Source organism: Ananas comosus, linkage group 3, assembly GCF_001540865.1.
Source record: "Ananas comosus cultivar F153 linkage group 3, ASM154086v1, whole genome shotgun sequence".
Taxonomy (NCBI): Eukaryota; Viridiplantae; Streptophyta; class Magnoliopsida; order Poales; family Bromeliaceae; genus Ananas; species Ananas comosus.
The window spans coordinates 14,420,424-14,431,167 of NC_033623.1; the positions used below are offsets into that span (position 1 = coordinate 14,420,424).

General features: G+C 36.1%; 2 protein-coding genes across 5 annotated transcripts; one reads left to right on the top strand and one right to left on the bottom strand.

The window, feature by feature from the left end:
• On the top strand, window positions 810-5,430 carry LOC109707763 (histone acetyltransferase KAT6B). 2 transcript variants are annotated; one of them, XM_020229296.1, is made up of 4 exons: window positions 810-918; window positions 3,028-3,341; window positions 4,711-4,921; window positions 5,027-5,240. In XM_020229296.1, exons 2-4 carry the CDS (start codon window positions 3,032-3,034, stop codon window positions 5,058-5,060), a joined length of 555 nt encoding a protein of 184 aa, XP_020084885.1. In that variant the 5' UTR covers window positions 810-918; window positions 3,028-3,031; the 3' UTR covers window positions 5,061-5,240. The 2 variants fall into 2 exon arrangements, with proteins under 2 accessions (XP_020084885.1, XP_020084886.1); XM_020229297.1 differs by lacking the exons at window positions 810-918; window positions 4,711-4,921; window positions 5,027-5,240 and adding an exon at window positions 5,322-5,430 and having other exon boundaries at window positions 2,919-3,341.
• LOC109707762 (mitochondrial aspartate-glutamate transporter AGC1) lies at window positions 5,430-9,988 on the bottom strand. 3 transcript variants are annotated; one of them, XM_020229293.1, is made up of 9 exons: window positions 9,362-9,980; window positions 7,865-9,147; window positions 7,594-7,712; window positions 7,369-7,493; window positions 6,910-7,009; window positions 6,676-6,753; window positions 6,310-6,393; window positions 6,138-6,223; window positions 5,430-6,025 (listed from the first exon to the last, which is right to left on the bottom strand). In XM_020229293.1, the coding sequence occupies exons 2-9, from the start codon at window positions 9,066-9,068 to the stop codon at window positions 5,848-5,850; spliced, it is 1,974 nt and encodes a 657-aa protein (XP_020084882.1). In that variant the 5' UTR covers window positions 9,069-9,147; window positions 9,362-9,980; the 3' UTR covers window positions 5,430-5,847. The 3 variants fall into 3 exon arrangements, with proteins under 3 accessions (XP_020084882.1, XP_020084881.1, XP_020084884.1); XM_020229292.1 differs by having other exon boundaries at window positions 7,865-9,980; XM_020229295.1 differs by lacking the exons at window positions 5,430-6,025; window positions 6,138-6,223 and having other exon boundaries at window positions 6,316-6,450; window positions 7,865-9,988.

Genomic DNA, 10,744 nt, shown 5'->3' on the forward strand with positions numbered 1-10,744 from the left:
CAATAATTATTATTTTTAAAAAAATTTAAACTACTAGTGAATAATATTTTAATATTTATGTTTGACAAGTGCAAGAGTAGCGTATTAACGCAGCGAATTGTAAGAAATGTATCTATACTTAATTGGATTCATAAGTGAAGTCCCAATCACAGGTAGAGGCGTGTGCTAATGTGCGAACAATTTTAATTCGGAATTTTATACTTATTATTCGTGGGAATATCCAGTTCTCGTCTGCCTCAAGCTCGTTAATTTTCCTAGACCATTATATACACATAATGATAGCAAAAATAAATAAATAAAAAAATAAAAAGAAATTTAAAAAACCTTTTCCTACATCCCTATTATTATATTTACTCAAATTTTCTAAAAAAATACATATTTTGAATGAGCAAATGAGGAAACACACATCTTGTTATGCCGCAAAATAAACATGGACATAATACTTTAAAAAATCTCCCTATGTGGCTCTGTGGGATAATCAGTGTTTATTAATTATTGTTGACAAATTTAAAAAACAGTCCAATCAAAAAGCGAAAAAAAAGCTTTTGCTCTGAAATTCTAAGGAAGCAAGAAAAAATTTCTACTATCTTTTTTTTGTGTATTGTCAAACTTATGCATTCAACGTGCACATAGAATTTACGTTTGAATAAAAAAAAAAAATTTAAAAATGGACAATATTGGGCCTTGTATGAGGGCTATTATTAAATTAAAAATAAAAGCCCGCTAAGCCCATTTAAGGCCCGGCCCATGTAGGGGGCTCGTCTTGTTGTATACGATTCGAACACACCGTCGTTTTCCTTTCACTGTTTCACTCCGCCACTCTCACGTTCGACGCTGGAGGGAACGCCCAAAATCAAAACGCAAAGCTTCGACTGATCCCTCACTCCACTGAGAGGAACCCTAACCCTTGTTCCCGAGGCTAATGGCGAGCGNAGCATTCTATGAACTCAGTAATACTATTCTTGTTATAATTAATATTGTGAGTTCTTTCATATCCTCGTAATGTTATTTTTATAAAAATGTTATTTTTATAAAGAGTTAATTATATACAGTTTCTATAAATATAGCGAATTATGAATGTATGCTTATAAAGTTCAACTTTCTTATATTATTTCTGTAAAAAATTTAATATTTTCAAATATGCCACTGTTATTAGGATTTGTTAGAAAATTTTAGTTAACCATAGAAAAAATACTTAATCCTAATTAGCCAATGAGATAAATTGATATTTTTATCCCTCTGATATTATATCTTATTCTCTCAATAAAAATCTAGCAATGGGTACTCTTCTTCTTCATCTTCGTCTTTTTTTTCTCCTACATGCTAGTTTCGAATCCATAACTAAAATTTCTCCATCCTATTCATCCATGATGCATGTTATTTAATTCGCCCATTCAAAATTGTGTGGCTTCCCCATTTAATTTATTCTATGATTATTTTTTTTGCTAAAAAAATTTTAGGAGAAAAGAAGTGAGAGAAGAGGTTATAACAATGATGGATTGAATTGAATTTTAAAGAGAAAAAAGATAACCACTGAAAATTTTTTAGGAAAATATTACTGCACGATTATAACAGTTGGGCTTTTGAAGGGATATATTTGTGATGATAAAATTGACATTTTACTTATCTGCTGTTAAAAAATAAATAGTTTTCTAGCAGTAACAAATCAGACTGACAAATAAGAATATCACTGAACTTTTGCAGGAATAATAATTAAAAATTGAACTTTGTAAGGATATATTTACAATTCGCTATGTTTAGAGAAAGTTGTATGCAATTAACCTTTTTATAAACTACTAGTATATTAGTTAGCATTTATAGCATTCTTAGTTTGTACATGTATGAACCAAGTAAAATTTTTATGTTGCATATGACAGGATTGTTAAAATATAAAAAATATATTATTTTTTAAAAATTTAAGCTATCAAAAAATAATATTGTTAATATATATATATATATATATATATATTCTCTAACATTTAGACTCGAAATTTTTGATAGAACTAATATGTAAATTTGAATTAAATTAAAAAAAATAATTAAATAATGCTAGAATCGAATTCAATACTTCTTATTCTGATCTCATATTAAATTTTATTTTATACAATAATTATTATTTTTAAAAAATTTAAACTACTAGTGAATAATATTTTAATATTTATGTTTGACAAGTGCAAGAGTAGCGTATTAACGCAGCAAATTGTAAGAAATGTATCTATACTTAATTGGATTCATAAGTGAAGCCCCAATCACAGGTAGAGGCGTGTGCTAATGTGCGAACAATTTTAATTCGGAATTTTATACTTATTATTATTCGTGGGAATATCCAGTTCTCGTCCAGCCTCAAGCTCGTTAATTTTCCTAGACCATTATATATACACATAATGATAGCAAAAATAAATAAATAAATAAATAAAAGAAATTTAAAAAACCTTTTCCTACATCCCTATTATTATATTTACTCAAATTTTCTAAAAAATATATATATTTTGAATGAGCAAATGAGGAAACACACATCTTGTTATGCCGCAAAATAAACATGGGCATAATACTTTTAAAATCTCCCTCTGTGGCTCTGTGGGATAATCAGTGTTTATTAATTATTGTTGACAAATTTAAAAAACAGTACAATCAAAAAGCGAAAAAAAAGCTTTTGCTCTGAAATTCTAAGGAAGCAAGAAAAAATTTCTACTATCTTTTTTTTGTGTATTGTCAAACTTATGCATTCAACGTGCACATAGAATTTATGTTTGAAGAATTTTTTTTTTTTTTTTTAAAAGGACAATATTGGGCCTTGTATGAGGGCTATTATTAAATTAAATAAAGAGCCCGCTAAGCCCATTTAAGGCCTGACCCATGTACGGGGCTCGTCTTATTGTTTACGATTCGAACACACCGTCGTTTTCCTTTCACTGTTTCACTCCGCCACTCTCACGTTCGACGCTGGAGGGAACGCCCAAAATCAAAACGCAAAGCTTCGACTGATCCCTCACTCCACTGAGAGGAACCCTAACCCTTGTTCCCGAGGCTAATGGCGAGCGAGCCGAGTAGAGAAACCCTAACCCTAGCCCTGGGGAAGCGGAAGATCGCGGAGGAGGAGGAGGAGGAGGAGGAGGAGGACGAAGAGGAGGAGGAGAGGGAGATCCGTGAGCTCGAGCGCGAGGTGGGCGATTTGGGCCGTAGGATCTTGGATTACCGGAGGACGATCCCGGATCGGCTCCTCGAGGCTCTCTCCGCAAGCCTCGTCGCGCAGAGGCCGCTTCTTCCGCCGCAGAGCGGTAGCGGATCCTTTCCCTCCGACCTATCCCTCGCGCCCGATATCGGTGGCAATCGAACTACTGGTACGATTCTAGGGTTTCCGTTATCAGGATGTTGTTTGGTTTAAATCCTTGTGTTCATGTTAGGGTTTGAAGCTCATAAGTAGTTTCAGGGTTTTTATGTGCAATTTTGTTTCGTATCATGCATATAATTAGGTTAAATGAGAATGGGTATAGTGATGCTTTGCTTGTGGATAGTAGAGACACAAAATTGGAGTCTGTGGGACGAGGTTTTAGAAAGTGAACTATCCTACAAATTCATACTTTTCTGGAGCCCTTCCATGGCCATTTAACAAGATTTAGAACGAATGTCCTTTATAAATCGAGGTATTGATATTCAGGTCATTAAGGCCCTGTTTTGCACTTAGTGCTGGGAAAATGAGTTTACTTTTTAGGAGCTGGTAATCTTGCTGAAGCTATTAATGTTTGAAAGCAATATCAGTTTTGAAATGATAGACTTTTAACTGTACATGCTTATGCAGAATTATCTCTCGCTCCTCTATGCTGTTGCACCATGTCCAAAGAACTTCCTTTAGAGGTTGCCACATGATTTAGTGGTTTAATGAGCCTAATATGCAATCGAGATGGTTGTTCACTCCGCTAGCACTAGCTGCTTAGCTCTAATGGCATTATCATGAATTCTTGTGCACAGTTAGTGTAGCCCATTGTACTGAATCTTACACCCATCTAGGGAGTCGGGAATGCCCCTAGTGTATCATGGTTCTTGCTAGCATCCTCCATATTCAATTATCTTGTCCTCAAATTCAACTATGCCTATTGGTGCTATGTGGCTTCTTTGTACACAGCAATATCATATGTTTTTGGCATGCTTCACTTTCATTCTCATATAGTATATGTTTATTTCTCGCTTTAAAGTTTCAACCAACACCCCATGCACATTATTATTTTCTCCTTGTCCGCTTTCCTCTATGCTGGATAGTGTTGTAAATTGTGTTTTATTCAAGTCTGAATGTGACTTCACTGGGCCCTCTCATTATTTAAATTAATACTTCAATCACATATGGTTAGCAGATATTAGCTATATTTTCTGGGCATTCCTAAAGATTATGTTAGAAGTAGTTCAATTTGGTAGTTTCAACTTTCAAGTCGTGGATATGTTGTGCCTATAGAGTTGCTTCTTAACTTGCAGTGCACTTTACTTGTAACAAATAGTATGTACTTTTTAGTTTGCGAATTGCTAAATTGTTTTTGATAGAAAAGTATATATGAAACTTTTGTATCAGCCCCTGGTTGCCCTTTTGAATAATTATCAAAAAATTACTTAAATCACTTTGGTATAATAGCACTATTTAGTCTTCCGAGTTAACCTTGAAAATGGATTCCACCTTAGTTTTCACGATATCAGCAATACGCCCTTGTGAATGATTTGCAGAGGACCGGACACCATCCGGACTGAGTAATGGGGCATTACTTGCAGAAGGAGATCTAGCAACGCTTGAAAACTTACAGGCTTTCAGAGCCAAAGCTGCTAGCAATATTGCTGTGATGCCCATCATATTGCAAAGAATGAATGAATGCATCACAAGGATCGATAAACTCGAAAAGTGTGATGTAAACATACATTCAGTTTTCAAAATAAAAAGGTAGTACTGTCGACCATTTTATATTTTAAACCCCTAATATTGTATATCTAGCAATTCAGAATAGTGTTTATTGTGTGTACCATTTGTATCATCTTGATTTTGTAGTTGGGAATTTGGTGATGTAATACAGTTCGGATGAAAGCAGATCTAAATCCCAATGTATTACAAGCTTCAGGGGGCATTGTTGGTGCTCTTTCCATGGCCTCCTTGTTGTTGGTGCCCTCTCTCTGTGGACATTTTACATTCACCTTTCGTGATGATCGCAATTGCACATTGCATTTTGTGATTCTGGCAGTTGTTAAGATGCTTCAAGTTTCAATTGCTGATTGTGTTAATTCATGTTTTTTGTTTATGGAAAAAGCAGTTGGTCTTTTTCATTAATTTTTGTTATGTACTGCAGATCCATCCGTTCTGATGATAGAGCACTTAAAAACAGGTTGTTTAAATTGTATAAGTAGAAAATCACCCACGGAGAGATCGATTTATGAGGTCTAAGCATGCCAAAATGTACGAACTTTTGTTTTATTGATAAATTCAGTAAACATTAGACGAATAATAGTAAATTGTACAAGAATGATGTTCAAATGTCACCTTAGCAGGCACTTAGAACATGTTGACAAGTTGAGAATGAAAATGGCTTATTCCTGAAGAAACTTGGAATGCTTCTGGATGCTATATCTATGCTGTATTGCATCGCGTGTCGATCTTCAGCGAGCATGTGTTGAATTTCCACTCACAAAAGGAATTAGAAAAGAAAAAAAATTAGAGGAAGTTTTTCTTGCTAAAAAATAATAGGAAAATCTTAGTGTTTAAGAAGCTTTTGAAATTGCCCTTCAAATTTGACACCACTTTCAATTCGAATTTGGCTTTATTTTAGTATATCTTTGCCTCTCTCATCTCCACTTTGCAGAAGCCTTGACACTGACCTAGGAATGCAGTTTCTGCACTCTCAATTGTACAGCATCATCTTCTTTTTGCTCATTTTCAATGACTCTAGAAGGTTGTTTCGGAACATCCAGTGCGCAAATGGCCTTTAAAAACTCGTACGATGCAAAGAAGATGGCTCCTTGAGAGACATACATAGCCAACCGCGGAGCCAAGCCCCTGTAAACGGCCAGTAGAATCAGCATCTTATAACAAAGATTTCAATACTGTTTTTTTCGTTGTTGTTGTTGTTGTAAAAATCATGTACTTAATATGTCCGCAACACCCATACCTATAGAGACCTTGCAAACCTTCTTGCTTGGTTATTTCTTGAAGCGCATGAAGCACACCATCGTACTTGCAAAGAGTGCCTGGAGTCTGCATAAAATAATTCACTAAATTTACCAAAATTGAGTAAATACAAGAAAATTCATTCATCGCTATACATTCATGTTGTGGGTTACCTGTGTCTGTAACCTCGTCTTTACTACATCAAAAGGCGTTGTGAAAAGAGCTGCAGTAGATCCAGCAAGGCCCCCACATACTAACTGCAAAGAGACTTCTCTCAGTTAGTCCTTTGCTAAGTATTCGCAGAGCATCTACCACTAGTGAAAATTTCAACAGAAGTTAGACAATAAGCAAGCACATAAGAGGAATTTTTGACAGATGGAATAAGATTGACTACTGGGTAAGAGTGAGATTTCGCAAAATGCAAAAGTTATGTCCACCAGACTACGGTATTCTCAATGACCGCTAATAATAATAGAGGATGATGACCCGCTAATAGCTAACAATACGTAGACATGTGAAAGAAGGATGCGAAACTTAACTGTTTGCCATGAGCTAAGAGTAGAATTAGGTGCTGCTGCTGTCAAAAACAACTGCTTCAGGCGTTCATAGGTGTAGAACTGCAAGTAAGTTTTTGAAAACTGAGAATCATGCTGAGATTTCATAAACAAGCAAGTGAATTGTATTACACTGCATATCGAACAAGCACACAGAGATGTTCCTTATATTCGCCACACCTCTAAAAGCCAATATTAACACACTAGTATTCCAAGTACCTTAATAACTGAATGTGGGATGTTTCTGCAAAGAACTGCACCCCACCCAACATACAGTGAAGTTATGCCACCCTTTTCAAGGCATCCAATCAAGGCATTCCTGATACCACAAGTTTCAATTAGAGTCTGATGAACGGGATCATGATATATGAAGCACACAAAACACATGAACAAGCAAGTACTAAATTTTGCAGCTCACATCAAGGTTTATATGATTAAGTTTCAATATGGAAAACAAAACAGTTACGCAAAAGTTAACAAGAATAATTATTTCCACGCGAATACTACCATTATTGCTTTGATACATTGTACCTTCCTTAGTGGTAAGTAAATACAAGTAGTCACTGCTTTCGCTAACCACACAAACATATGCTCTTAACACCAACACAGAGGGCAAGGGAAGGTCTTTTTATATTGACTTAAGTTATTATAAGATAAAGATATTAAAGAATTTATTACCAGCAGTTCTGATACTGGGAACCCACTTGCATTTGTTGCTTTATGCGTTCACTAGGAGTAAAGACAAAAGAAGTTGCTAAGCTTGAACAACCACCAGCAATGCAGTGTGCTAGAGAATGGTATTCCTGGATAGGAAGAAGCAGGCGAGCTAAGAGAGTCAGAAAATACGTGTCCTCGATTTATTTTTTTAAAAAAATCTGGACAAAGCAAGAGACAGTAGGTCACCTTTGGAAGAACAGGTATGAGAGCTCCCTTAACAGATTCGTATGTGAAGGTATAAATTGCAGAAATTGGAGCTGAAGAAGTTATATTGCTAGAAATTCCACGGTAAAGTCCCACTACCCCTGTAACGAAAAGGCAATATACTGTTAGTAGTGCCCCCCAATATTCTGAAATACAAAAAAAATAATAGGGCATAACATGAAAAAAAAAAAAGAAGAGTTAAGATCTTAGGCTCTGGAGTGTATGAGATATAAAGCTGTAGCAAAAACTTCACCCTTTTCAGTCATGATATGCCTAAGGATGTCAGAGAAGGATTTTTGACTAGCTCCATTAGCCTGAATAATAGTCTTTATTGTATCAATAGGATGTAGACAAACGCTAACCAGTGTCCCAGCCAGTGCTCCAGCTATAGCATGCCTATTAACGGCAAAGGCATTATGGACCCTTTGTTGCATGCATAGCCAATTATTCGAAAAGTAATCCTCCTCAAGAACATTCAAGTAAGAAGTTATCTTTTTGTTCTTATGAACATCACAATCCTTGCGGGCAGACTCCTCTACCACCAACTCGCCAAAAGTAGAATGGGATTCTATTGATTGCTGCTGCTGAGCCTTTAAGCAATCAGTAGATCTTAAAGGTTCACTATTATAATTAGAGCATAGACCAGAAATTGGGTTTCCTAAAACTACAATGGCCTCTTTTACACTTGTCGTCAGTTGAAGTGGGTAAGTTGAACAAAAAGAATTAGGATCTTCCTTTAAGTTTTCCTTACTTTTACTGGAACCAGTAAAAGAAACTTCACATCCTTCTCCGACACCATTCTCTTTACTCGCGGAGGAAAACTCAGCCAAAGGGTTCTTTTTTTCATCAATGCCACTGATATTCTTTCCACAGAAGCCATACTCCTCAACTTCAACCAAATCTTTCAAATCATAATCAATTCTATCAACGCCACGAATTGGGTTCTTGATATCACTAAAAGCCACTATATTTTCAGCCTTATCACTTTGCGAATCTGTATGTGTATCACCGTCCTGCAAATTTTTCCTGATAAAAGAATTACTGATAGTCCTGTTGCACGAAGCAAATAGAAGCGTTCTCTTCATCTCTTTGAGATCTCCAAACGTTGACTTCGCTGCGGATGAGAGACAATCTCCAGAATTGGGCTTGTAGCTAAAAGTTTCACCTTTACCAGATACCGACTTATTCTTTCTTTGGTCGTAGCATATGATGTTCGCTTTCTGACCATTTAGAACTGTTGGTTGACCAACAAAATCCCATAACCCGGCAACAGCTGATAAAAGCCGAGCTGTACTAACTCTATTGGCATGCAATGTAGTTTCTGATTGCGCACTGCTTTTTGCCTGAGAATTGCTAGGAGGAAATGCATCGGGGTCGAAGGATCGAATGTCCAGTGGAATCCACCAATAGTTTATTGACGACTTGTTACTTGTTGATTTTCGGCGCTGGGACGCCATTCTCTAAGGCCTTGTGGACAGCTATTGAATATACACTCCAAATGCAAGGAGAGCTATGAATGGTGTCGACCCACCAAATCTGTAAGTGGTAAAAATCATCAAAAGAAAGCAATTTGATAGGAAACAGGAGATTCTAATGAGAAGAACAAGAGATTTGGTGTACAGCCCAAAGGTTCATAACATAAGAATGAAACCACCAAAACTCCGACATGGAAGATGCCATTCCCTCTCAGAAACATTTCATCAAACAGAATCCGTGCATCAGAATTCAGCAATAGTGAGCCCACACTAACCTTGTAGAATCCTCTGGAACTTAACTTACTTCAAAACCAACGAACCCATCTCCAGATTCAGGAAAATAAGACATGGGTCTTTGACCTCGGCATGAACTGAAGACACAAAGTGGCGTGCTTTTGGAGTCTCCAAAAATCCACCTCATTTATAAAGGAAATGGAGTAGATTTCTCGACCAAAAGCATCAAATCTCGATGCACTCGCTCCGTAATAATTCGATCCCTGGCGCTTTGTTACTTAACGAATGATGGCTGTATTATGACGCGATTAGAGAGAAAAGGTAGGGCATTTTCTTCATGGAAAGTACCCGGAGAGGAGTACTTGTTGGTCTCCTCCGCTCCGAACCTATCTCTCCCTCTCGATCTGGGGATGCTGCTGCTGCTGCTGCTGCTACTACTACTACGATGCACGTTTTAAGCTCGTTTGTGTCCGGAATAATTCAAATGAGGATGGATGATGATGAATAATGGAGCCGTGGAACGGTCGAATGAGTGAGGTGAATTATAGGGAGGGAGAGAGAGAGAGACCAACTCACGAAGCTTTGGGTTGGGAATTGACCGCGTTTTTTTTTACTTACCAGAGTTAATAGATCTCGCCGGGGTGTCAACGCGAAAGACTCGGTTTTAATTCACAGGTGCTCCCAATCAATTCTAAGTATTGTTTGTTTTTCCAAAAAAAAAACTGTGAGTATTAGTATTTAGCAAAAAAATTAATAATTGATATTCGAGATTTTAAATTCAAATTCTAATTATTGTATATATTTAGATTAAATTATTTTAAAAAAAATAAATAATGCGAATAGTTTGCTATCTTTCTTTGAGGGAAAAAAAAAAAAATCCAACTCGATATAAATGAACTAACAATGCACGTCGTAAGGTACGGTACACACGCAGAAAAAACCAATTTTAAAAGTGGCTTTGATGATTAGTGCAATAAAGCTAATGTAGACATCTAATTATTATTATTATTATTTCTTATCTATCAGTCAATGTATACTTTGGGACGGAAAAAAAAAAAGGAATACTCACCGACTGACAAGTGGCAAAGGACTTTGATGATTAGTATTCGAGGTTTCAAATTCGAATTCTAATTGATTCACATTTCTAGCTAAGTTTATTTCTAAATGAAATAAATAAAGTGGGTAGCATGCTACTTATCTCTCTTTCAAAAAAAAAAAAAAAAAAAAACCTCAATAACATATTTATGCACCGAAAATGGCTGTAAGGGATTTTATTGACCAGTTCCCATATTAATGGGTCTAAATTTTAGACCCCGAACCTGATGTTGTAAAGCTTGTAGTGTAAGCCTGGGGAGAACCATCTAATGAGCTATGATTTTGACGGGAAAAGGGTTGCTTCAGATGATTTATGTATTGGGCCCAGG